At 48.5% G+C, this 25,096-nt stretch overlaps 10 protein-coding genes across 10 annotated transcripts; 5 read left to right on the top strand and 5 right to left on the bottom strand.

Moving 5' to 3' along the window:
- Positions 1 to 960: 960 nt before the first annotated feature.
- UREG_05569 (uncharacterized protein) lies at positions 961 to 2,859 on the top strand (the record flags this gene model as incomplete). Its single annotated transcript, XM_002584834.1, has 5 exons — positions 961 to 968; positions 1,028 to 1,304; positions 1,526 to 1,705; positions 1,761 to 1,944; positions 2,000 to 2,859. The coding sequence occupies 5 exons, from the start codon at positions 961 to 963 to the stop codon at positions 2,857 to 2,859; spliced, it is 1,509 nt and encodes a 502-aa protein (XP_002584880.1).
- Positions 2,860 to 4,265: 1,406 nt separating this feature from the next.
- On the bottom strand, positions 4,266 to 6,961 carry UREG_05570 (uncharacterized protein; the record flags this gene model as incomplete). The annotated part of the gene is made up of 4 exons (XM_002584835.1): positions 4,266 to 5,937; positions 6,131 to 6,629; positions 6,685 to 6,850; positions 6,908 to 6,961. 4 exons carry the CDS (start codon positions 6,959 to 6,961, stop codon positions 4,266 to 4,268), a joined length of 2,391 nt encoding a protein of 796 aa, XP_002584881.1.
- Positions 6,962 to 8,262: 1,301 nt separating this feature from the next.
- Positions 8,263 to 10,248, bottom strand: UREG_05571 (uncharacterized protein; the record flags this gene model as incomplete). Its single annotated transcript, XM_002584836.1, has 5 exons — positions 8,263 to 8,288; positions 8,387 to 8,745; positions 8,804 to 9,008; positions 9,130 to 9,289; positions 9,337 to 10,248. 5 exons carry the CDS (start codon positions 10,246 to 10,248, stop codon positions 8,263 to 8,265), a joined length of 1,662 nt encoding a protein of 553 aa, XP_002584882.1.
- A 799-nt stretch (positions 10,249 to 11,047) lies between these two features.
- On the top strand, positions 11,048 to 12,506 carry UREG_05572 (uncharacterized protein; the record flags this gene model as incomplete). Its single annotated transcript, XM_002584837.1, has 2 exons — positions 11,048 to 11,707; positions 11,769 to 12,506. The coding sequence occupies 2 exons, from the start codon at positions 11,048 to 11,050 to the stop codon at positions 12,504 to 12,506; spliced, it is 1,398 nt and encodes a 465-aa protein (XP_002584883.1).
- An 828-nt stretch (positions 12,507 to 13,334) lies between these two features.
- Positions 13,335 to 14,338, bottom strand: UREG_05573 (uncharacterized protein; the record flags this gene model as incomplete). The annotated part of the gene is made up of 4 exons (XM_002584838.1): positions 13,335 to 13,634; positions 13,700 to 13,925; positions 13,974 to 14,154; positions 14,257 to 14,338. The coding sequence occupies 4 exons, from the start codon at positions 14,336 to 14,338 to the stop codon at positions 13,335 to 13,337; spliced, it is 789 nt and encodes a 262-aa protein (XP_002584884.1).
- Positions 14,339 to 15,335: 997 nt separating this feature from the next.
- UREG_05574 (uncharacterized protein) lies at positions 15,336 to 16,506 on the bottom strand (the record flags this gene model as incomplete). The annotated part of the gene is made up of 5 exons (XM_002584839.1): positions 15,336 to 15,387; positions 15,440 to 15,630; positions 15,688 to 16,178; positions 16,232 to 16,409; positions 16,471 to 16,506. 5 exons carry the CDS (start codon positions 16,504 to 16,506, stop codon positions 15,336 to 15,338), a joined length of 948 nt encoding a protein of 315 aa, XP_002584885.1.
- Positions 16,507 to 17,449: 943 nt separating this feature from the next.
- UREG_05575 (uncharacterized protein) lies at positions 17,450 to 17,653 on the top strand (the record flags this gene model as incomplete). Its single annotated transcript, XM_002584840.1, has 1 exon — positions 17,450 to 17,653. One exon carries the CDS (start codon positions 17,450 to 17,452, stop codon positions 17,651 to 17,653), a length of 204 nt encoding a protein of 67 aa, XP_002584886.1.
- Positions 17,654 to 19,594: 1,941 nt separating this feature from the next.
- On the top strand, positions 19,595 to 20,943 carry UREG_05576 (uncharacterized protein; the record flags this gene model as incomplete). The annotated part of the gene is made up of 2 exons (XM_002584841.1): positions 19,595 to 20,681; positions 20,744 to 20,943. 2 exons carry the CDS (start codon positions 19,595 to 19,597, stop codon positions 20,941 to 20,943), a joined length of 1,287 nt encoding a protein of 428 aa, XP_002584887.1.
- Positions 20,944 to 22,053: 1,110 nt separating this feature from the next.
- On the top strand, positions 22,054 to 22,965 carry UREG_05577 (uncharacterized protein; the record flags this gene model as incomplete). The annotated part of the gene is made up of 3 exons (XM_002584842.1): positions 22,054 to 22,272; positions 22,342 to 22,433; positions 22,503 to 22,965. The coding sequence occupies 3 exons, from the start codon at positions 22,054 to 22,056 to the stop codon at positions 22,963 to 22,965; spliced, it is 774 nt and encodes a 257-aa protein (XP_002584888.1).
- A 1,067-nt stretch (positions 22,966 to 24,032) lies between these two features.
- On the bottom strand, positions 24,033 to 24,898 carry UREG_05578 (uncharacterized protein; the record flags this gene model as incomplete). Its single annotated transcript, XM_002584843.1, has 3 exons — positions 24,033 to 24,332; positions 24,401 to 24,627; positions 24,682 to 24,898. 3 exons carry the CDS (start codon positions 24,896 to 24,898, stop codon positions 24,033 to 24,035), a joined length of 744 nt encoding a protein of 247 aa, XP_002584889.1.
- Between the last annotated feature and the right edge of the window lie 198 nt (positions 24,899 to 25,096).

Here is a 25,096-nt window from a genome sequence, read left to right on the forward strand (position 1 = left end):
GAAACTCTAGTGACCCAGTGCTCGTTTTTAGGAAACAATCAAGGAAAAACACCAAGGAGTCTCAGGATATTAAAGAAGATTTGCAACGAAAAGAGCAGATCAAAGAAGCAGCCAAAAAGCGACGTGAGAAGCAGGAGGAGCTGGAAGCGAAGCAGCGGATCAGGGCCAAAATCGAGGCTGACAAGGCTGAAAGACGCGCCAAAGCAGAGAAGGAGAAGGCAGCTCGAGAGGGTCGCCCAGTAACGCCCTCTATCGCGGCGCCAGTCGCGGTGGCCCCTCCCAAGCCTTCGTCGGCATACTCAGAATCCAGGTTACGGCTGCAGACGCCTTCGGGAAATGTGATGAAGACGTTTCCGGTTGACACCACTCTGTTTGAAGTTGCTACTGCCCTAAGCCAGGAGAGCGGTTTGGAAGTTCACAGTTTCACCCAGAACTTCCCGAGGAAGGTATTCGACAACGAATACTTTGGAGAGACACTGAAAGAACTCGGTCTTGTGCCAAGCGCCAGTTTGATTGTGAATTAAGCCACGAATGCAGCATTGATGAAGCTGTTCTTGCTGAGCTAGACCAACTAGAGTTGCACCTCGATGTCATACGGGTCCCTTATCTAGATCTGAATAGTTACAGCAATCATGACCAAGCAAGAACAAGGGGAATTCAACTCATATTCAAATGGTTGGAAGCGGTGTCTACTCTGTAAAGATATAAAACTAGATCTTCTCCACCAAGTTAACTCCGGAGTACATAGCCATCAAATTACGTAAGCCGACGAACCGGCGACACCACGTGACTTGGTGCCTAATTCGAGCCTCCACGCGTTTGACGCGTCCGGTCTGCTTGATATCAAGCACCAACCCAAACTTGACGACACGGCTTGCCCAGCGCCCAATTTACTTAAACTATTCTTCGACCGCTCGACTGGACGCTGGCTTCTCACATGTACCCCCAAAGTCTTTCATGATGCCAGCGTAAGTCCATATGTCCGCCTTGTCAACAAAGCACGTCTAACAATCCAACCATTTATTAGCCATGGGGACCAACACAGGTCCTATTCAGCAGCCGTAAATGCAGCGAACCCTTTTGAACCACCAGTACAGCGCATAAATGTCTACACAGCGCAGGAAATCGCGACGCTGCAAAGCCGGTTGGACAAACGGCTTGGGCCAGAATTTCTATCCTCGCGGGCGGGGCCTGGCGGACAACGAGTACATTATTTATCGGCTGACAAATGTATAAGTCTTGCGAATGAAGTTTTTGGCTTCAATGGATGGTCAAGTTCGATCCAGAATATTAATATTGATTTTGTGAGTGGATGCCGCCCAGGGGAATAGGATCTCTCCGGTGCCTTTGAATCAATGGCTAAGTAGGGTCGGAGGATTTTAGGTTAAAGAAGATCCGAACACTGGCAAGATCTCATTAGGACTGTCAGTAACTGTAAGGGTGACGCTGAGGGACGGAACATATCATGAGGTTGGTTGGCTTGTCTGCCTCGTGTGCACTGCTCGCGCTGACGGGTTTACCCTAGGATATTGGCTATGGTCACATTGAAAACTCCAAGGGGAAAGCCGCTGCGTTTGAAAAGGCCAAAAAGGAGGGGACAACAGATGCGTTGAAGCGTGCCCTAAGGATGTTCGGAAACGTCCTCGGCAACTGCATATACGACAGGGACTACCTCTCGAAAGTGACCAAGGTCAAAGCCGTTCCAGTAAGAGGCGACCGCCCAAACCATTCATTTATTTAACTACTAACATTGGCAATAGGCGAGGTGGGACGTCGGCGAGTTACACCGCCATACGGATTTTGTACCTATTAAGGAGGAACTTGTCACGGCTGCGAATGCACCCAGAAACGATGCACCTGCAGTGATTCAAGATGTTGCTGAAGGCATACTTGAACTCCCAAGCAAGCTGTCAAACGAACCCGACACTGAAATTGATTTCGGCAGTAAGCGCTTACATCGCGGTTGCTACTAATTTCGCTTTTCCTAACTATGGTGTAGGCGATGCATTTGATGAGGCCGATTTCGGGGAACAACACCTCAGTCACCCAGATGAGATTAGCTTAGATGAGGAACCACCGCTTCCATTACAAAACCATGGAGGATCTGCTCCGAGTCGCCCAAACATTCAGAGGCATGCTGGAACTGTTAACACCCACGCACACGCGGTCCCAAATCATATGGTTACACCATCCAAACCCCCACAGCCGCCTCCCGCACCAATTGCCACTACTCGCCAATCTGGCTCGACCCTTCCCGCACCTCCTGACCGGATAACGAGACCGAATATACAAGCAAACCAATATACAACACCCAAGGCCCAAATCCCCGCTCGACCACCACAACAATCGGCCGCCAATGATTCAAAGCCCTTTGCGGGAAGAATAGCCCAGTCGAATCACGATCTACCCCCGCCTTTGCCATGCAACCAGCACAAAACCAATGCTGAACCGAGTACAGGAAATAGAGGAAGCCACTCTCCATCAAAACCGCCCTCACCCCTCGGATCACAAACTCCACAGGGCAATCCCCAAATGGAACCTGGTGTTTGGTATTCCGCCCGCGCTGCGAATATGACTGAACAAGGCAAACCTGCCCCCACGTTTGACCCTAAATGTGACAGTCCATCCATTCGAAAAACCCTTAGTATCACACACGCAAAATCGGCCCCGGTTTCTCGAAAAACCTTTCAGAACGTCGAGGCCCAAATATCTAGCCAAACACCACATAAACCGAACTCAAACAATGGGCCTCTTGCGAGCCAATCATCAACTTACGTCTCTCCTCGCATGGGCGCAGACACCGTTAGGCGGGCCCGGGCCTGGTACCTTCGTAAGTCCTGCTCGACCGCCAATGACTAGTTCATATCGACCGCCAACACGAAGGAGCATGACAGTAAACAATAATAACCAGAGCAATGACTCTAACAATAATCCAACCACATCGAGCTCAACAATGGGTGCAGTTCAGAATATAAATGGCAAAAGGCCACCTCTTTCAGAAGTGACAAATATGCCATCCAACCCAACCAGCAATGAAGCTGTGAAGAAACCTAAAATTGATAGCATTGTCGATTCTGTCGCTGCTTCAAGAAACGAGCAGTCCAAAGCATGACCGGAGACAATATAAAGATGCAATTGATCCTAATGTCACAAATCTCGAACCCCATTTTATTCTTTTTTGGTAAATTTGGGCGGTCTCAATGTCGTTTAGCCTGCGACACGGCATGTTTGTAGGCACAGTTTGCTCCCTAGCCCTGATCCAAATTGATGTCTTTGCTTGCATTAGCTTAACTAGAAGGACCAGAAAGGATGGGCGTTTTGAGTCAAGTCGGTAGCATAGGATCGGCATGATGTATTCTTGAAGGTTAACTATTTGTTGAAACAGAAATATGAATAACCAAGTATCAAACCACTCATATGTATTGCAAAGTTTTCAAGATGAATGGCTGATTTTTAAATCACAAGTGCCTGATAGCAAAAAGATTCTGCATTGGCGACAACTAGCTAAACTACTTAATTTGGGGTGCTGGGGCAATCTGGGCTTTTTTAATTTTATGGGTTTTTAAGGAAGAATGAAAGCAGTTTGGGGAAAACAAGCAAATATTAAGCATACCGGGGGGGGGGGGGGGGGGGGGGTTAATTAAAAAGAAAAAGTTTTCGGGGGGGAACGGGGGGAGGGGGTTTTTTAAAAACCCCCCAATGGCCGGGGGGAAAAAAGGGGGAAAAAAAAAAAAAAACCAAAACGCGCCCTTTGGAACTTTCCGGGGGATTGTCCCCCAGGCTTCAAAAATTCCAAATTAAAATATTCCTTCCAAAAGAAAAACACACCATTGGGCCCTTGGGGGGGGACCCCCGCCTTTATTCCCTTTTGGCCCAAGTTTGGGGAAAATGAAGCATTAGTGGACAATTGTGTGAATGCAGCAAGCTACTTGCCGTCGATATCCCTTTAACGGTGTCAAGTACTTGATTCCAGGATATATAATCTCGATAGCCACGGTTACAGTTTCGAGATCCTAGCATGGAGGGTAAGGGAAAGTCAACCTATAACGAGCTGTGCAGGGCTCAGTCAGAAAGGAAAAATGTCGATCATAGCGTCAGATTTTGAGCAAATCAAAACTAGCATTGATAGAACCTGTGAAGGATATGAAACTCCGAAGAGATCAAACCACATCATCAGAGATACCCGAGAAATATAGTCGGCGGGAATGCAAGTACTCCATGAAACTTCGTGGGCAAATTGTGAACACGAAAAGCAACTAGTCTGGTCAATGAGCCCATCTAGACGCCATCAAATCATTTCCGCGAGTATTCGGTTTATTGTCGCGCTGAGAACCCCGTTGAAATGTTTCACCGCTGTTGAGAACGTTTTTACCGAAAGTTCCTTGCTGCGGTGCGCTAGGAGCAGGAGCCCACATGGAATCAGCAAGACCACCTGGCTTACTGCCGGCCTGTTTTACTGGCGATAGGTTTTCGTTGCCTCGTCTTGAAAAAAATGGGTTGTTCGGTGTGCATGTCGCAAGTCTGGTTTGGGGCGTTTCCAATGGAGGGTTATTCTCGTTTCCGACTCTAACAGAATCAATTCTCTGACGAACCTGATAACTATCCCTAAGAGGAAATGAGTCGGTTCTGGCCGCATTAGTGCTAGTGGGTGGTGTAGCTGTATGCACAGGGACTTGAAGTTGCGGGCGTTCGTTAGTCAAAGGCATATTCGATAATTGCCCGGCATATTGCATAGCAGCTGCGGTTTGCGGAAGATAAGGCGTTTCCCGCATTTTTAGTTGAGATCCATATCGAGGCTGCGAAGCTGAGGTCCTAGTGGTGCTCGGCTGAGATGGTTTCGCATTTTCAGCCACAAATGTGTCCTCCATAGGAATATCATCCTTGTCGGGTGTGTCCAAGTTTCGTCGATGTGGCCACGGAACGTTTGCATCCAAATGGGCCCTTCGTGGTCTGCGATTACCTTGAGCAAAGGCTGGAGGAATTATGGGATCAGACTTGCCCTCGCGGCCTGGAAGTAAATGATTACCAATGATGCTAGTTTCATCATTAGACATAGGAAATGTCGATGTTCGAACAGCATCGTCAACTCGGCTGGTTTTCAATTCCCTTGTCGGCTCAAGCGCAGTTTGGCGAGCTTGCATGCCTATTTGCGCTGAAGGAGCCTCTCTTTGTACTGGGGCCTTCTCATCTGGCAAAGGGAGGGCTCTTGCCGGCGCAGTGAAGGGCTTCTTAAACATCTCTCTTGGCGCTGGTATATCCGAAGGAGCATCTCCAATAGGCCTGGTTGATTTAACGAAGATAATCTCCTCGAGCTCTTTTTTCCGCAACTTTAGGACGTTTATAACAGAAACAGGTAACATTCCAGTTGACAGGGTCTGCTCCAGTTCCGCCAACTCTTGCTTTGCTGTAGAGAGTTCATTCTCTCCTTGATTTTCCACTGCAGACGATCGTGGGACAACACTCGCATTCTCCTGTTCTGCGGCGATCCGATCCTTACGATTCATATCGATGGTTGAAGGTTGAGGGCTGGTGGCAGGTTCGGGTTCATCATTGACCACGGTCGGAGATTCAGTACCTGGGAGAAGTATCGACTCATCATCATCATCACTGTCACTGTCATATGTGGCTGGTTCGCGGTATTTCATGGGAGATCTAGGTTGAGGCAAGCTGCTGCTAAATCCCTTATCGACCTTTTGTTTTAGAGAGTCAGTCTGGTTCCCATATCTGGCAGAAGGACTCCCAAATACTTCTAAGGCTTTCAAAATTGGTCGCTCCGGTGTTGGGCTCTTAAGAGACCCCCGAACAAGCTTTTCCTCCGCCGCTTCTAGATTCTCTGCTTCAGAGGATTCATCTCCCTCGATATCCATAGCCATGTCTGAGGTATCGGCATCATCGCAGGACTCGACACCGCCTAGACCGGAGCGAGTTTGCTCAGACCTAGTATCATCATTAACCAAAATATTATCCGACTGATCGGACACTATATTTGGCTTCGGAGTATGTGTAGTCTGAAGTCCCAAAACAGCTGCCATAAATGAGGCTGAATCTGCCAGGACAGGGGCATTGAGTGTATTTCTCAAGGAGCCGTTAGCTACGGTGGGAGAACACAAAGGAAATATATTTTACTCACGAAAGAGTTGTGACGGGAATGCGGTGCCTCATAGTAACCGGGCGCATTGGACGCCCAGCGCCACGTCCCTTTGCTCCTCCTCGCCTTGGAGGTGACTGAGGGTTGTTGATATTTCTTGCAGGATCTAATGGACGGCCAGAGATGGGAGGTATGATTGCCGCCTTGCTCCGTTGCTTCGCGGCCACAGCCAACCTTGCATAGACTAGCGTTAACAAGGCGATAACGAAGATCAAGCAGCAAGCGGCATCTACATACGACTTTTGAACCATTGGTTGTTGACGTCCACGAGCTCCCATTACGCCGCCTCCTCGACCAGCACCACCGGGAGCTCCGAGTGCTCGTCTGCCGCGAGGATGAACTGAGGTATCTGGTTCGGTATCGTACTTTTGCCCACCCTTATTCTTGATCGCCTGTATCAGGTTGTACCTATGAGACTGTCCTTCCATAATCGGAGCCAGGTCTTCACCTTCACCTTGGCCCTCGATGGTTTTCCAGGCGTCTATTTGAGATATTAACAAAACAGTTTTTTGCTAGCAAGTGCATCGGTCTCTTACTCTTCCAAGCATCTAGCTTATCTTTATTCTCTTCAGCCAGACGCTGACTCTGGGTTCCTTCTTGATTGGAAGCTCTGAAAGCCTCCAAATGGCGTAAAGAAAGCCTTTGCTTTGATCCTTCGTCTCGCGTCGAAAGGTAATCGCGTCTAGCTAGACCAAGGTCCTCCTAAAGCGACGATAGGTAAGAAAATGTAGGCTCATAGATGCTGGTGCATTCACATACCATTTGGAGTATTTGAAGGCGGGAAACCCGCTCATAATCATCGGAGTCATTCATATTGGAGCCGCTGGAGTTTTCAATTATGGGATAGGAGATCTAATACACTTCATCAGTCAAATTTACTTGTTTGTTGCGATTTTCAAACAAGTTCGAACGGCAGTCAAGAAACCAACTTTGGATAATATTGGTAATCCCTTGCCTGTTATCAGAGGCTGGGAATCTGAGGTTCCTTGTGCTGAGGAACAGATGGGCTGTGAGACGAAAGTTGGAGAGTGAAAGTAGGGACGGAAATCTCAATGAATGAGGCGAAGTGAAAGGTAAGACGAAAGAAGAGTGAAAGTAGAGACGGAAATCTCAACAGATGAAGCGAAATTGAAAGGTGAGACGAAACAGTGACTGTAGGAATGGAAATGAGCAGATGGCCACAACAATCCAAGATAGTCAATGGTTGCCAAATTCACAGTAGAGAGACTGGTTCTCCAGCAAGAGAAAGGATTACATTAGAAAAAGAGAGAATACTGGCTGAACAGGATAGCGGAGGAACTGGGAAGGAGAATAGAGAAGGATCAAAGGTTCTCAGGAAGAGGATGTTCTAGGAGCATGAAGAGGAAGAGTGGTGAGGAGGGAAGAAAGAGAAGAGGAGGGGAAGAGAACGACAACAGTTGATATAAACGTCAACAGGTCAAAACAGTGGTGGGAATAGCTGCACACGACGCGACTCAACCGCGGGCCAGCAACCGCCGCGCCCTGGTTTTCCGGCCCATGATATCACTTTGAACTGCCACAGAATTTTCACGGCTTGCAGACATAGAAAGCGAGAAAGAATATGCAGGAATAAACAAAGCCATTGCTATGCAAGGGCCCTTAGCCTAACCTGCGGCCTACCGAAACACAGGCGCAAAGAAATAGAGCCCGTCTTTCCGGAAATTGACTTAATATGTATAACAGCATATACGAGTTGGAATCTAGAAAATCGCAATAGGAAATAAGGAATCCTCAAAACACGCAAAAGGTTAACTGGAATCAAGTATATTGCGCTTAGTAGACTTGGGCTATATACTTTCCAGCGCCTGGCTTGCGGGAACTTCAGACGGTGCTCTAGGGTTGAAAGATACGTCTCCATGAAGACAAGTACCGAAAAGCAAGTAGGAAATAGAATATGGATTTTGTACCATATTCCAACTCGGGTTGCCGTATAAATGCGGGTGGCAACGCGAACAGTGACTCCCGGCTAAATGCCAGAGAGCAGACGCTCGTTTAAAGCTTTTGGAGCTCACAAAATAAAAGACTCAGCAAATAAATGTCTATATATCTAATAAAACATGAACGAAAAGTTGAATATTCACAAAGTCAGCTTGTTAGCAGGTCATGGGTCCACCCTCTTCTATTAAGGCCAAGTATATTAGCGTGCGACCTTGAGATTAAGAGAAGAGAGAACCCGCAAGAAAAAGTGCGTCTGAAGGGAGGGGGGAATCGACTTACGTCTAATTATTTTAACCATTGCTTGCAAAACGCTGATGCACAAGACAGAAACTCCAAAGACAATGCAAAGTACCGCTGGAATTTTTGCTTTCCAGCTTTGTGCGCTAAGCTTGATGAAACAAAGAGGAGGGAGAATGTACGCTAATACACAAGCACTCGTTGCTCCAATAAGCTCTAGGACAGAGCCAAGGTCGCAAGTTATCAAGGCCAATACCACGGATGTAACGACCAGTGAGGTGGTGAAGATGAGATGACGGCTCACGTTATATGGCTCATCAGGAAAGTAGAAGGTTGTCATAACCGACCTACAAACAAATGCTTCAAGTGGGAGAGTCGCTAGCATATTAAGGCCAAAGCACCTATAAAAGCCAAATTAGCAAAAACATGTCAATAGCCAGTAGGGCTGAAGCTACTCACAGTCTTGCAATATTGACAAGAATGTTGTCAGCTGGAAAATTGTTTAATACATTGCCTTTCGTCTTGGACCCGAAGGTGAGGAAACCGGCAAATGCCATAATCAGACACATGACCATCGAGATTCCTGTCGAATAGTGGGTTACCAGTGCAAAGCGATCGAGAGTAGGCTTCTTCAAAGAGCCGTATATCAAAAGACTGTTGTGATCTAAAATTCGGTAAGGATAATCCAACATCGGGTGGGTCTTTTATTTATACATACGGCAAACGAAAGCTAGCGATATGTTTAGCATTGTTGGCGCTCGGGTTAAAATCTAGATCAGACTTACCAAAAGAGATGACTCCAACAGCTTGGAAAAAGCCTGAGTTGACAAAAAGCGACCCTTTGATAGGACCCTTGAGATCGGGTTCTAATCGAACTCCTTGGGTAATGACTGCAACGACGATGACGAGCATACTTATCAAGGCAAACGCCGACGCTTTGGCGAGCTATGTTGGTTAGCCGATGAGTGATGAACTAGTGGCGTAGTCCGTACCTTTGCAATATCCCGATACAAGGATAACGGGTAAGATATCCCGAGAACGAAAAGAACGATAACAGCGCGTCGATCTGTCAGAAGCCATAGGAATGGTAATTCTTTCAACTTTGGAAAAAGTGCGGCCAAGACATGAGGGATTGTGTCTCCAACAATGATACAAAAGGCGATCATTCCCCCAAACGCGAACGCCCATTGCGCTATAGAGATAGCTATCAATCCGGGTCGCCCAAAGCAGAATTCAACAGTTGATTGAAAAGAGTCGGCTCCGCTGAGCTTCGAATTAACAACAATCAGGCGAATTGTCCAGTCGACCGTGCATGTCAAGGCAACCAAGAGAATACAACCCATTAGCATTCCAGCTTGGCGGAATGCATACGGTTGTCCAATAATCCCCGCGCCTATAATGCTGTTTGCCATGTTCATGAATGCGTTTCGTAAGTTGCTCTTCGGCCGGGCACTCTCGAGGTGCTCTTCGGGAAGGAAGTCTGAGTCCGCGGTCGCAAGGGTAACGCTGGGTGCTTCGATGTCTGTGAGGAGCGGGGCCATTTGCCCAGTGCTACTCCTTATGGAGCGTGTGTCCCCGTCGAGGTAATCCTCTTCGTTGAGCCATGACCCAGCGCGTGCATTTGATGAGGAATCTCGTCCGGGTTCCTCCTCCGTGCCATCTCCAAGGTCAAATCGAACACGGTTCGGAGTACGGGGAGTACGGGGTTGCCCATTGCTTAGGGTAGAGAGAGCGAGCGCTGAATGCCGTTTAGGGGCGGATGGACGTTGGGGTTGGGAAGGCTCCAGGTGGTCGATTAGATCGTCATCGTCGACGGAGTGAGAAAGGAGCGAGCGAGCCTCTTCCGCGTCATGCCCGTTTGCCTCAGCCTTGCGGACATCGTGTCTGTTGGTGCCTTTGGGCATCGCTACATGTATCGTTCATCCTCGCGCTGAGAGAAACTAAAACTCGCCGAGCATCGATGCCGCGACATGGCACTAATTATGGTCTCAGTTCATCCCTGTTGCTGTGGCTCGAAGGTGCCGTCACGTGCCCCCCTTTTTCGACTTCACCTCCTTCGTGGGCTTCATCGGCCTGGAGAAATAATCGCTGGTATTAGACATCGTGAGAAAAGCATTCCTCGATGTATGGATTCAACTAGCTGTCTGGATTTGCGACGCTGTTTCCCGAAACGGGATATCTGACGTTCCCTCCTGGGCGGTAGTCCTCTGGTCCTGTGCTGCTCTCTCCAAGGCCTCATCGCTAAAGAGCATCTTGAGAATCTCTCTAGTTGACCGGATGCTGGACAAACCTGGCTTTGAATACTTCTACTACCTTTTTAATAAAGCCACGCCAATTGATACGATAGGACATGGCATCAAACAATGTTCAACTACATCCAATTACACAAATATATCACAATTATCCTCTCCAGCTTAACGTATCTGGTTCTGCACAGCTCTCTTTTTCCTGCGCCTTTGCATCGCCATCCCAATCATTACATCCAGCCGCCATCCCAGATCTAGCAAACGCATGGATCTGCGTGGGCCCAACCCTATGGTTCAAGATTAGCATCAAGATATGTGATGCCCTCCACGGTGAAAGGCCAATAGACGAGTTAAATAGCCTATTAGACATGCTTTGCAGGGCGAAGGCAAGTTCAAGTCTCAAATTTAGAATCACAAAACTGATCCGAGCTAGCTATGGTCCGATCTCTGTCTATCCATGGCGCCGCAAGGACATCAAGTCAACTTTGAGACAAAGGATGTGTACCAAGCCCATATTCTGCTTCCTCTTCAACGAGACTTTGCTCTCCTGTCTCAACAGGGAACCGGAAAGCTGAGGCATTTAAATAGCCTTATTTCTAACCTCGATCCTCGTATTCAGCCACCTTCAGGTGTTCCCCTGGCCTCCATCCAGAACGTTGAGGCGTGCTTTGAATTTACTCTGTCAAGCTCCGAGATTTCGCCCTTATTGCAGGATGCCAACCAATCGAGCCTTTGTACCACTAATACTACCGCCGTTCAGTACCCTGAACGGCGCCCCATGACTGACTACATGCTCGATTGTGACATGTCTGAAATAACGTCGAATTTGAGGGAAGATTGGGTCTCACTTGACGGTGACTCCCCGTTTTCCAGTCAAAGCTCAATTTCAAGTTCCAGCTCCATAGGCTCGAACAGAGCGGCTTACTCAAATACATCCAACGCCAATCCTCCTGGTAAAATGGTCCAGCACTACGTTTCCTTACTAGATTCTGGACTTCGCAGTTTTCTCTGCCATCAATTCTTTCAACCAGAATCACACGTTGGACGTGATCTTCAGACGCAAATGGGTATCCTGCCTAGTCTCGCATCCCACGCATTGAACGCAAACTATAACCGTGTAAGCTACCAGATATACAAACGCTACTTTAATAAGCATCGTACTGTCTAACTTTCAAAAGGCTATATCGCAACGGGCAACTTTTATTCCGGTGATTGCTAGGGGAATACATTCCCTTCTTTCATCCACTCGATCGCCAGTGCTCAAGTCAAAACTAGATAATCTGAAGCACATATACTGGAAGACGTACGGCCCTCAGAACACAGTTCCAACAGGAGAAGCAACGGACGATCCAAATACTCGGACAATCCTGAAATGCCTTCTTTGGACGACGATGCAGCACGGACTACATTGTTCGCACCCAGCATCTAAACTTAGCCCATTGACAACCGACCAAGAAGTTTCACAAACAGCTCCGGCAAAGGCAGATCAGCCCGTCTCTGATCCCCAAATTAGAATCTCCGCATCTGCTCAACCGCTTGGTCTCACCGATAATATTTCCCATCTTGAATGCCTCTTCGACACTGAAGCAGCGGTCGAGGAGGACTACTTCATAGACCCATTTGATAATCTTGAAACCGACCAGTTTTTCGACGAACTGCTCGAGATTAACCAGCCATCGTCGCCAATGCTCGATGATAACGCTTCCGACAAGACTGCAGAATTCATTGACCGCTCCCCGCAGATTCTGGCAGAATTTACAGATTCAGACCCCATTTTGGGCGAAGAGGATGACGATTATGATGATTTGATGGACATAGATATAGATATAGACAGCTGCATAGCCATAGACAGCACGTCTAGCAGCAACATTGCCTGCTTGACTAGGTGCATTGATAATGAAGAGATGCTCTTTTAACTCAATAAACCCCAAAAACACCAGCCGAGCATTGCCTTGTTCTTTGATTGGGCTAAAATTCTCATGTTGTTAGTGGGCAGTTTGCGTGCAAATAGCAACATGTGATCTACTAGATTTGGAATCACCGCCAGACAAACGTGTACTTTTGATCGCAGAAAAGAGCTCATGAAAGATTTTTTTTTTCTCTAATAATACAATGAGCTTGAAAGCATCCCAGGGCTTCTAGTCTCCTTGCCTTCCCTCTACCCTTTCCATGACTACAGCTAAGGAATTAAGCCCCCTTTCGCGTAAGCTCCTTTCACAAAAGTCATTGCAACGTGCATGCGAAGGACAAGGAGTACCCGAAGCAACAGGAGGTTGAAGAGAAGAAAAAAAAAGCCCAGCTGATGCTCAACAAACGAATTAGAAACAATGTAATCATACAGCTGAAGAACCCTGCTGGCCAGCATTTGGAATCTGCGGAATTCATCGAGAAAAGAACCAGGTATTAAAACATGTACGTGCAGCCCCGTTGCAGTGAGAACATGAAAAGTCTATGCTTGACTAGTTCGTCGCAGTCGCGATGTTTGGATTTCTGTTACCGCTTCGTCCGCCATCGACTCGGGTTCGAAATCAAAATGGTAACTGAGTCGACCACACAAACTCCGTTCGCCCCCTCAAGACCCCATCATTGTTGCCGCTTTTCATCTATTCCAGCTTACAAACTCCCTACCGTACTCTGAAACGCCTTGCTTTAAAATCTGTCCAAAGTTAAGTTAACACGTCTAGCGGCTTTGGAATCGAAGCACTAACCAACCCATGCAAGCTATGGATAATGAAAAAGTGGATTCAACTCATGTCCATATCGCAAAGCTGCTTTGTGTCTGAAGCGAGGATGCCAGGAGTGCCGTCAATATCCTTACCCTCCTTGGCCTCTTTAGAATGTCCGTTAATATAGTTGGTCGGCTCCCCCTGCAATGGCTGTCGTTCCGGAGGACTGCTAGGGGTCCAATACTGTGCTCCCACCCGATCAACAAGCTCACAGAGAATATTTGCATCAAAAGCTTCGATGAACTTGCGGTCCAAGACACGAGACTTGGGCGTCGAGTACTTGATGTATTCAGCCACGGCAGCCGCGTTAGACCATCCCTGCGCCCTTCTAAAGCATGCAATGATGCAACCAGTTCGGTGCTAAGTGGCCAGTCAGAAAATACCCTTGAGTCTTCGGCATTAGACGAAAATACCTTTCCCTTATTGCAGTGCACTAAGATAGGGTGGTTCTTGGGATTGAAAAGGATCTTGAGCACATCAAGAACGGTATTTTGAGGGGTGAAAATCTTAGGATCCTTGTTCGCAATAATGGGGATAACGTGGGAGACAATTCCGTTATCCTTGATGAACTTTCTGAACTGGCGAGAGTGCTCGAAGTCGACGAGAGTCCTGGATAACTCTTAGCCTTCATTTAACGAAATGAAGCAGTGAACCTACAGGATTGTCTTCAGATTCAGCTTCTTGATGGATTCAAAATGGTCTGGCAGAGGAAAACTGCTCCGATAGATCCCTTTGACGACTTCGGCAAAATTAGGTGGAAGACCTGGGCCGTGGGGAGTGGGCGGGCGGCTAGGGCCACTCTCAAATCCGCTGCTGATGTACTTCTTCTTGCCGTTGACTATAAACGGCCGTCAGAACCCCCGGGGTGAACTATTGGAAAGCCAGCGAACGAAAAATAGACAGTGTGCCAAAAAGGAAAAGCGATGGGGCATAAACATACCAATCTGGCCAACTCCATCATAGCCGGGTGATAGTAACTGCGGAGTATCGGCAACAGGCGAGTCCAGAAGGTCGTCCACCATCGCGTCGCACTGTGACATCTAAGTCGCCGTACCAGATGAGAAGGGGAAGAATCTGTTGATTAGGGAGCTCCCCGGGGAAGAGTATCTCAAGGAACAGGAAAGGTATGTGTCAAAACGGCCACCAACGAAAGAGAAAGGCACTGGCGGATGTCAACCTTGCGAAACACCACTCCAAGGTTGCTTTCGACGATGCAAGGAAACCGCTGCACGTCACTGATGTATAGGAGCAGGGGGCTTGAGAAGGGAAAGCAAGACAGAAAGAAGAATTCAGGAGAGACGGATTCGAGGAGTGGGAGATCGAGGGATATGCGGGAAGGTCAGGAGCGTAAAGGAAGGAAGGAGAAAGAGGTGAGAGCTTATTGTCACTCCTAGCCTGGATGAACAACCCGTGGGAGACCACCGAGCGAGATAAAAGGGTTGCCTTAAGCTGCTATGGATGTCTAGGAAGCTATTTCTCCACAGCTGATCACAACTAACCCCCGATATGACAGAAATTAAACGAGATCTCACGCGTAAGATCCATGATGAACAAAGGCACAGTGAGGCGAGACCTGAGCAGAGCAGAGGTGGTATCAAGCGAGGAACAGAAGTTCAATAACGTAAGCTGGGGGCTACGGATACCAGTTCTGTGCAGTCAACATCAGGTAGGTGCCTTGTGCTGTTTTGGGGTACATGCCCTGACATAGCTTCCAAAGTGGTTGGCGTCAGTTGGGTACAGGATTATCCGGCCCGATGCTGCGTTAGACCTGATCTGGTTTAGCGCTGCAGGTTAAGGTTGACACATCCCCGGATTATCGTAACACCGCGTGACGATCGCCAGCCTTATATCAACCGCACCTTTTGCACTTGTGAGGCCAGCGGTCATCTCCGTCAACAGTGAAGTGCTAGCACCGGGATATGGCTCCCTAACATTCTATTTGTATGTCTATGTGAATGTGATTTACTGCAGTGAATAAACAATCCCGCATCACCCATTCTTGCTACATCATCCCTCAACTTATGATGCCTCTTCCCCCAGACCAAACATTCTGATGGAGTTGTTCCATGCACTGTTATATCAGGAGTCAGCAGCATACTACAAAAAAGGGCCATACAACATACGTTTTGCAAACCTCCTCCACTGTAATTTCCTTGACGTGAGCTATCACCTGCGCTACGCGTGATATCGTGATCGGCTCATTCCTACCCTTGACCATGCATCCCTTCTGCCATCTTTCTTTTTTGAATGCTTTTGGCAATTCAGGCGCATCCTGGATGTATTTAAATGATGCGTGAGAGGGCCGGATCTCGCACTGCTCTCGTATTAGTTTTCAAGCCCACTCTTCACTTAGGAGCCCTGGAGATCATACCCAAGGCCCGTCGGTTTCGATCTGAATTCTATCAAGGGGCATTGCTTTCACAACCTCCAAGTTCTCTTCGGTCTTCAAGCTGCATCCATTGACCCCGATATCCAAACCCAAAGCGACCAGTCTCCGCATTTCGTCCACGGTGCCGGTAAAACTGTGCACCAAGCCACCTTTAGGCAGCTTAGGAAGTCTGGGCGCAAGTAGCCGTTCGAAATCCTCGCTCGCGGCACGAGAGTGCAAGAATAGAGGCATTTGCACTTCCACCGCCACGTCCAACTGTGCTTCAAAATATTTCAACTGTTGATCCTTGGGCGATAGGAATAACCGATCGTAATCGAGCCCGATTTCCCCAAAGGCAACCGCGTAGCCCGACTCTTTGGCTTCGTAAGCCAGGGCTTTTACTTCTGCCAGATACGCCTCCGGACCTTGAGGGTAGGAGTCGAAAAGTTTTGCCTGGCAAGGGTGCACGCCAACCGTGGCATAACAAAAACCAGCTAGATCGTGATATTAGCAACCCTTCTGAAAAAAGCGAATATAATCATCGTACGATAGTCTTTGGCCACTTGAATGGCATGTTTCGACTCCTCTAGATCAGAGCCTGTGACCATGAATTTCTTGCAGCCAACATTGACCGCGCGCTCGATGACGTCCTTGAGATCATCATCATGTACTTTCTTGCCGTGATATTCACCCCTGAAGACAGGATCGCCCAGATTGATGCCAATCTAAGGATTGGTCAGCACTTGCAGAGGTGAACGCTCACCCGATCGGATCTGGAGAACCTACGTCAACATATCTCAGCTGCGTTGCTGATTCTCCCATTTTTGTGAATTCTCCCATGAGGTTATTCGAGCGCGTTTCAGCGTAGGTATGCAGCCTTTTTACACAAATTTGACGTCTATCATGCTGGTAATCGAATCTTCTATGACCCTCCCGTGAGGTTGTGGAAGCTAGTTGCCCCAAAACAAAGCTACGTCGAAACAAGAAAGCAGTCTCACCCACACCTCGAGAAGCCAAATTTCGCCAGAGACCCGTTGAGATCAAAAGCTGTACCATCGGCTCTACTCTCAGGCTTGAAACGCGAGAAATCGCAAAACTGAACGGTTGCGACGAATCGGAAAAATGGATTAGTCAGGATGGGCTGGCGGTGCCAAGGCTGACCCAACCCTCCAATCCTTGTGTCCGGCGGCGCAAGAAATCAAAGAACCGACCAGGATAACTTTCAACCAATGCAATTTTCATCCTGGCACAAGAAGCAGAGCCAGCATAGTAGAGCACTGTACTCCGTATTATCAGTTTTGTCCATGATTTATGGGTGTGCATTCTGCACGCATATTGTTGCCCTCTGGAGATGGATAAAACGCATCTTGAAGGACGGTAACTAGCCAAATCAAACTCCTGTGGGATTACAACTACAAAACAAAATAGTCGGTCAATCGCGGCCTGGCACTTCCCATACCATGATACCCAAGAAATAGGACACGCGCCTTCTCCGCACTGATGAGCGGTTCTACAAGGAGCTGACAAGGATCAACCCAACCCCTCCTGATCACTCCAAGAGCCTTGGGATAATTAACTAGTTAAATAAAGTCCACGGGTCAGCATCGAAGGAGGCATGCCAAATCCACACCGACGATTTCGAACCTTCATCTTCGCGAATCAACAATAATATATAATTCCTACCAAAGTAAGTTGAAAGTACCCATGGTAACTAGATAGTCGGGGCTGATATGTACGACCCTCAAGAAAAGGGCTCTTGATCATCATGTGTGGGGCGTACGAAATTGCCATGATCAGTCGGGAGACTAAAATGCAAAATGTCGCGAGCGCACGCAAGGAGAAACCAACCATCGTCGAGCAACGCCCAAAATCCAAGTTCCTCCCCGCCCTTTTTAGTCGCCGAAAGAAGGGTTTTCAAGAGCTGCCATCCAAGAAGCTTGACGATGGGAGCAGCTTTGTTAGCAACTAAGGTAGATGTCCCGTCGTCATATTGTGGGTTGCCTCTAATCTTATGTAGGAGTAGGGAAAGCGCATAAACACGTTCCGCTAATTTGGATATTGGCTATCATTTGCGAGAAAGGCCCGAGAAATAGGGTGGTTGACCATATGCGGAGAGTGAACCTTTTTGACTTTTGATTTTTTTAATTCGAAATAATGGCTGTCATCAGTGGATGAGATGGAAGATAACCTGCTTCGTATGTAAATGCAATCAGTTTCATGCATTTGAAACCAGTGCCATGTGCGCATCGAATGCCGCGTTTCCCAGAAAAAAGATATATTCCGTCCTGTAACTGGGGATGATGGTACTTCTAAAAATGCGCCACATCCGATAGCTAGTTACTGTATCGAGTGCTGATTTTGAAACCAACCCGTCATTAACGTTGAACCAGGGCTTGACTAACAGTGACATCTCAAGACTGAGTTACGCTCTCGAATCCTATCTATTACGGCTCATTATACGGCGCACTGTAGGCCGTCAACTCATAGCATGTAGAGCCATGCACCTGGGCCCGTTATGACAGAGCCTGAGTGTTCAATAATCATTTTTTGAGCGGTGGGACGTCTTCGCGAATCCCAACTTCCGTGCTTAGGACCATCTTGTCGCACGACCAAGTTGATATCAGGAAATACCAGCCGCAGATAAGGATCAAATAACTCCATTCTCATGGATCTCAAGCGCCCGTTGAAGCCAATCGTTTTGAGAGGTGAAAAAAGGTATCATTGTTCTTGGGTATACGGGTTGATGCTAGCAGCAAAAGTGTTTGGCCTTGTCCTGTGAGGATGCAATCGATCAGTACTGCAAGTTGTGTTTAGTATTCGAGGCTGCAGGTTTCGAATATCTCTAGCTGGGTGCAAGCTTTGCTTTCCCCTTTGTTAACCACTCCGCAGTCATCTCGCTGCATTCAGGCTCTGCCATCCGGTGAATGCCAAGTGACGCACCGATCATGTTATGGGAGCACACGACCGATTTTTCCAGGTATCCTGAACAGACCAACAGCCATGGAGTGTTTTGGTAGTTGCAAGTCCATAGAGCGGTCTGAGATTTGTGAGGGCGTCCGGCGTACTTTGAAGTGATTCTCATTCCTTCGGGAGCCGAACACACTCGCTAGTTAACTAACCCGTGACGCGATCGGGCACGGACAGACAACAGTCACCCCAAAGCATCGGGAATCTTGGAATGTTCCTGATTGGCAAACGCAAACCGACCCTCAGCTCAACCGAGTGAGCGCCATTCACAGACCTTTTGTCCGTCTCAAATGCTTTCCAGTCAGTCGAGCTCGACACCACCCTGTCGTTGCTTCGAGACTCTGTTCTCCACAGGCCCATTCGGCTTTGTTTCCGCTGAGGTCGTGACCAAATTGCCTCCCTGACTAGTCGAGTTTTAGCTGGAGCTTAACAGAGCATCATGGAGCATTGTGCGATTTGCTTCGTGTTCACCGCAGCGGTTTCCTGGGATAGTTAATCTTAAATGGGCCGGTTTCCACTGGCTGTTTCCTTCTGTTCGTCTCAGCAACGCTGACAGACGAACCATTTGTGATCTCGCAGTTTCTTGAATGTTTGATTCCTTTGGAAAACCAATTCTTGTTCAGGATACGCTGTCATGTCGACTCCTAGCCGTCGAGAAATCTCTTCTCGAGAAATAGCTACACACAATTCACCCTCTGATTGCTGGATTGTCGTGGACGGCCAGGTGTGGGATGTAACTGCTTTCATCTCAAAGCACCCAGGCGGCTCTGCAAGTTCGTGGTCCAATTTCTCATTACTCTTGTCGGGATTGGCTAGCCGCGGCTGACTATTTGGCTGCGTTTGATACTTGATAGTTATCCTGAAGTATGCGGGTCGGGATGCGACCAAGTCGTACTCAGACGTTCATGCTCCGGCCATTATTCGGGACAACCTGACTCCCGACATGTTTAAGGGAATCCTCGACCAGCGCACGGTTGACGATGAATGGTTGAAGCCGCCACCAGAGATTAACCCGAAATTGGTTTTGGATCATGAGAAGCCACCCCTTTCAACTCTTATCAGTGCCCACGACTTTGAAGTGGTTGCATCGAAAACAGCGCCTCGCAAAACTTGGGCTTTTTATTCGAGTGCGGCAAACGATCTGATCACTCGCGATGCCAATAAATCATTTTTGGACCGGATTTTCATGCGACCCCGGGTTCTACGGAATGTTAGGGAAGTAGACACCCGCACCAAAATTCTTGGTTGCGATGTAGATATGCCGCTATTTGTGAGCCCTTCTGCAATGGTCAAGCTTATGCACCCGGATGGTGAACTCGCAATCGCGAGGGCTTGTGACAGCAGGAACCTGGTCCAGGGCATATCGAACAATGCATCTTATCCGATGAAGGATATCACAGCCGCAGGGCCTGGAACGGACTACTTCTTTCAGCTCTACGTGAACTGGGATCGCGCGAAATCCGAAGTGCTGCTTCGGGAATGTTCTGCGAACCCACGCATCAAGGCCATATTCATCACGGTTGATGCAGCGTGGCCAGGGAAGCGTGAAGCCGACGAGAGAGTCCGGGCAGACGAAGGGATTACGGTTCCGATGGCGGACGCCGAAACGCGAAATGATGAAAAGGGCGGCGGATTGGGCCGCGTTATGGCAGGCTGCATCGACCCCGGCCTCACCTGGGCCGACCTTGTCTGGGCACGACGCCATACTCACCTTCCACTTATTCTAAAAGGAGTGATGAGTGCCGATGATGCAATTTTGGCGATGGAGGCGGGCATGGATGGAATTTTGCTCAGCAACCACGGCGGGCGCAATCTCGACACGAGTCCTGCGTCTATCATCACGCTCCTTGAGCTGCATAAGCGTTGCCCGGAGGTCTTTGACAAGATGGAGGTGTATGTGGACAGCGGGATTCGCCGCGGGACCGACATTCTCAAATGTCTTTGTCTGGGAGCGACGGCTGTTGGAATGGGCAGAAGCGTGCTCTTTGCATCAAACTATGGACAAGAGGGGGTGGAGCATTTGCTCGATAGTAAGTCCTTACCTCGTTCTTGCTCATGTGAGATGGTCTTTTATATTGACAAAATCATGTAGTCATGAGAGACGAGCTTGAAGGTGCCATGAGGCTTGTGGGCATCACGTCTATCAACCAAGCTGTTCCTGAGCTGGTTCACACAGGCGATATTGACCATCTAGTCCCCGATTCTGCGAATCATCCATATGCTAGGAGTCTTTCTAGCCGTCGGCCTCCTTCTAAGCTGTGGAACGGAAGTCCAGTCAAAGCTAGATTGTAAACCGTTCTCGATGTTTATATACATATCTTTACACGAGTGCAACTCAAGAGCATTTGATGAGATTTCCCCTTTGAGCCTTGTGCTATCGCGTCCATGATTTGACGTCCTGGTGATTTTTTAGAGTACAGTGATGGAAATGTTAAGACCAGAAAATATTCAGCATGGCTTGGAGAGGACAGCCTGCCCGTGCCCCGTAGTCTCTATCAAGATAGAATAGAATCCAACCAATTTCTATATTTTTTAGGCCCTAGTTACGGCTCGTTTGCCCTGAGATCAGCTTTGCCCGGTGAAACCAACCCTGACGAAGTTGCCCCGGAACCGTTCGGCTTGACCGCTGGGGGATGCGTCCCGTCCTACGAGCATGGGAGGCGGGTATCATCAACCTGACGAAACCTTGGAAGCAAAAACGCAATCCGACAGGCCCATTGAGAGGCACTCGACGAGGATTATCCGGAGTCCAAAGGGGGGCCTGATGGAACCTGGAAGTTGTTCATCGCACCACCCTCCATCACTTAGCTTCGCTTTTCCCCTCACTTCTCCTCAGAAGCCGCGGCCTTTTTTGAAACAGGAATCGCCCGCTTTCTTTGCGCTTTTCTCCTCGCTTTCTTCCAAATTCTTCCAATTCTTCGTGATTCTGATTCCTTCAGTGGTTTCTGCTTCTCGTCCCTCTTGTTCGTCCAGCTCCGAGCTCGGAGACCAAGGTGCTTGGCAGTTGCGGAGAAAGCTCGGTGGGCCACAAAGCGGGTAACTAGTCGACTCGCCCAGGGATCACCGGCTGCAAGCTTGCTGTGAGTTTGTTTGGTGCTGCCCGCTGCTCCCCAACCAACGCCTCAACAGATGCGATCGAGTGCCAGTCAGCTGATTCTTAGCCGGTGGTGAAGTATATTCCAGGATTTGAAGACTCGCATCAGCAATTCTGAAGCACGCATTGGCTTTCGATAATTTCCCGCGCGGGATTCTTTTCAAATTGGAACGTGGTCTCCTCGTCTGGTTATCTAGTTTAACTACCTTGTGCGCTCGCCTTATTTCCCCGTTCTTTCTCAACAGCTTCGCTCCAACCACACCGGATTTGTCTCCCAACTGAGAATATTCCATCCAATTGCATCCGCAATGACTGCTCCGCGCTCTGCCTCCTTGCGTGCTCTACGCATCCTTTCGCAACAGCATTCCTCGGCACCGTTTCGCCGCTCCCTTCACGTCACCGGTGCTTATTCCGCCCAACTAGCCTCCGGTCCAGACGTCACATCCATCTACCGCGCCAGGAGCGTCGCGGATCTGAGAGATGAGTGCCAGAGGAGGAATATCAGGACTGCAGGCAATAAAGCTGAGGTACGTAGTAGCCCCTTTAACCGAAACTGTTCAAGAACAGCTAGCTGATGGTCGAATTTGAATTTCTAGCTTGTAGACCGCCTTGCCAACCATGACTTCCTTCAAACTAGAGCGTTTAGTATCGCCATGAAAAGAATCGACGGACCTGCGTTTGGGCAAAGGTACATTATTTCGGCACTCCGAGTGCAATTGGTGGCTTCAAAGCATGACTGACGGTCTTGGAATTCTAGTTCCGAGTCACCCGCTCGACACTTCAACACCTCCCGCGCCACCAAATCCGTCAACGATTCATCTCCAGTCGACTTTGTCGTCATGCCCAATAGTCTCGAGGCTGGCCAGGCTTCCAGCAGTGGCTTCCCTCGCATGCCAGTTCCTCCGGATGCATACGCGCACTTTGAAACCGCTGGTGCTGGTAGCGCTTCTCCGATGAAGCCGGAGATCTATAGCGTCGGCGGGTCAGATGGTAGTAGCCCAAGCCCGATGGCCGAAGTGGCTGATAATTCTGCTCTCGAAATCAACCCGTACAATCTCGCTGAGATGGTGGGCAGATCGAAACTAGCTGCCTCCTCGCCAGATGCGGCAAGAAGTCAACAAGGTGAACCTACTCTCACAGGGCTTGTGAAAGGGATGTGGAACGCCATGATGCAGGACGTACTTCCTCCCAAACAAGGTTCGAATACGCAGTCGAAATGAGACTCTGCTTTTGCCCTTTACCTGCAAACAATGTGGATTACCCAAATGTACCTTGAGTATTCGATCCAGACGAATCTTATGACATCCGAACCGTCGGTTTGACGGCACTGTCTTTTACATTGACTTGATCCGCCCTCTGTTTGTCTCGTCAGTCTTTTGAAATACTTGGATTTTTATATTCTTTTTTTTTTCTTTGGAGATATACTGTCGATACAGCGGTTTAATATGACCAATCAATCCCATGTCAAAGGGAGATTTCTTGAACACACCAGAATCGACTACACTGACAATGAAATCTCAGACCTTCACATGTAGCGACTTCATCCGATACGTCCCCTTACCTGACGGTAGCATATCAGGTTTACTGACAAGCCAGGCAGCAGGCCTTTTGATCAGAACCCGTTATGAAAATCCGAGAAGCCTTGACAAAAGCTACACCTTCAGCAGGCATTTTCCATGCTGGTTACACAAAGGTGCAACCACAGATTCTCGTGGTGATTTTATTCTCTCGAGACGTCAAATCGTATGTTTTACATGGGTTACACTTGCCACATCTGGCATCAAAAGATATGGACTGCTGTTCGGCTGGACTATATTTGCTGGAAGAAAAGGCTGCTGGGAATTATAATACGCGTTTGTTAAATCAGTTCTCTTTAGACAAATGACTGAGGAACCTAAATGCTAAGCCCATCACAGGGAAACTAGTCTGCACAGAGTTAGCACAATCCGCCAAAGGGGTCAAGTCTCCACGAGTCAACCTGATAACCACAATGGACAACTACAAAGTGACGTTTCATGAGCACCCAACCGTCTCACTTCTTCAAGTACTTGAAGCGGCTGGTGTGCGATACTGCGTGGTTGGAGATCTCGTCATTATGGCCCTCAGCGGTCCCTTGTTCCTGACTGACCTCTACCTTGCAGTTGCAGACGACGAACTGGAGTCGGCCAGGTCTGGAGTAGCCTCACATGACCGATACTTGTTATCAACAAACACTGACAACCCGGTTGAACATGTCTGATGGTATATAACTGTCTAGAGTTGGATACACTTACTCTAAAGCCGCACATCATGAAGACAATGTCTCATGGACAAACTTGCAAAAAGCCTGTGCCACGACCACTCCATCATGTTCATTTTCTACACGCGACAACCCATTCTCTGCCAAATCCGCGCCAAAAATACCCTGGCTGCGTCGCATCTCAATCATAGTTCTGATTACAAACTCATTATGCTCTGGATGGCCTTGCACAGTCAGGATCCGCTGCGGCATGTACAGCCCTTGTATCTTGCACTTCGGGGTCGAGCCTACATTGGCACACCCCATTGGTACCTCGTATGCAATATCTCTGTGCATCTGGTGCAGAGCCTGCAGAGGCAAGTTGTTAGCAAACAATAACTGCATACCATGAACGTATAAATAACTTGTTGACATACCAAGGTCTCCTTCCCGAACAGCGACCGTCCAATATCATTCAAGACAATCGGCTCCACGGCGATCTCCCACCCCTCACCACCCCGACCAACGGGCGCACCCAGCGCCCGAGCAATAATCTGATGCCCAAAACAAACCCCCAGGATCGGCTTTGTGGTCTCCTTGAAGATCTTGGCCACGTATTCTGTCAATTTGACGATCCATTCAGAGTCGGAAAATGCATCCCATTCTATGCACGTCAGTCTTCAGGCTCGAAGTTGTCATTTATCGGGTTTAGACATACTGCCTCCAGTCAACAGAATAGCGTCATACGTCTCCGGACTGGGAAAGACGGGGTTATCCGCCACGTTCATTTTTATCACTTTCAAATCAACTATATTTTCCCACTTCAGACCCTTGAGTCCTGCGATTAGGAGCCGCTCGAACATATCCCCGTACGTGCCCAGGCACTCACGCACAGGGTGTATTGGTGAGTCGCATTCGATGACGGCGATGCGCATCGTGGTGGTCATTCTGGAAGACGTGCTAGAGCCGTTGACACGAGTAGAATGGGGAACTGCGATCGAATGTTACCTATTTGACATTTCAATTCAACTTCGCGCTCACGGAATGCAGAAGCGCTGAGCCAAAAGTAGAGGCACGTTACCGAAACTTATCTTACCGGGATTTGCTACTCCCAGGCGCGAAAGCTCCTTAGC

Source organism: Uncinocarpus reesii, genomic scaffold (genome assembly GCF_000003515.1).
Source record: "Uncinocarpus reesii 1704 scaffold_3 genomic scaffold, whole genome shotgun sequence".
Lineage (NCBI taxonomy): Eukaryota > Fungi > Ascomycota > Eurotiomycetes > Onygenales > Onygenaceae > Uncinocarpus > Uncinocarpus reesii.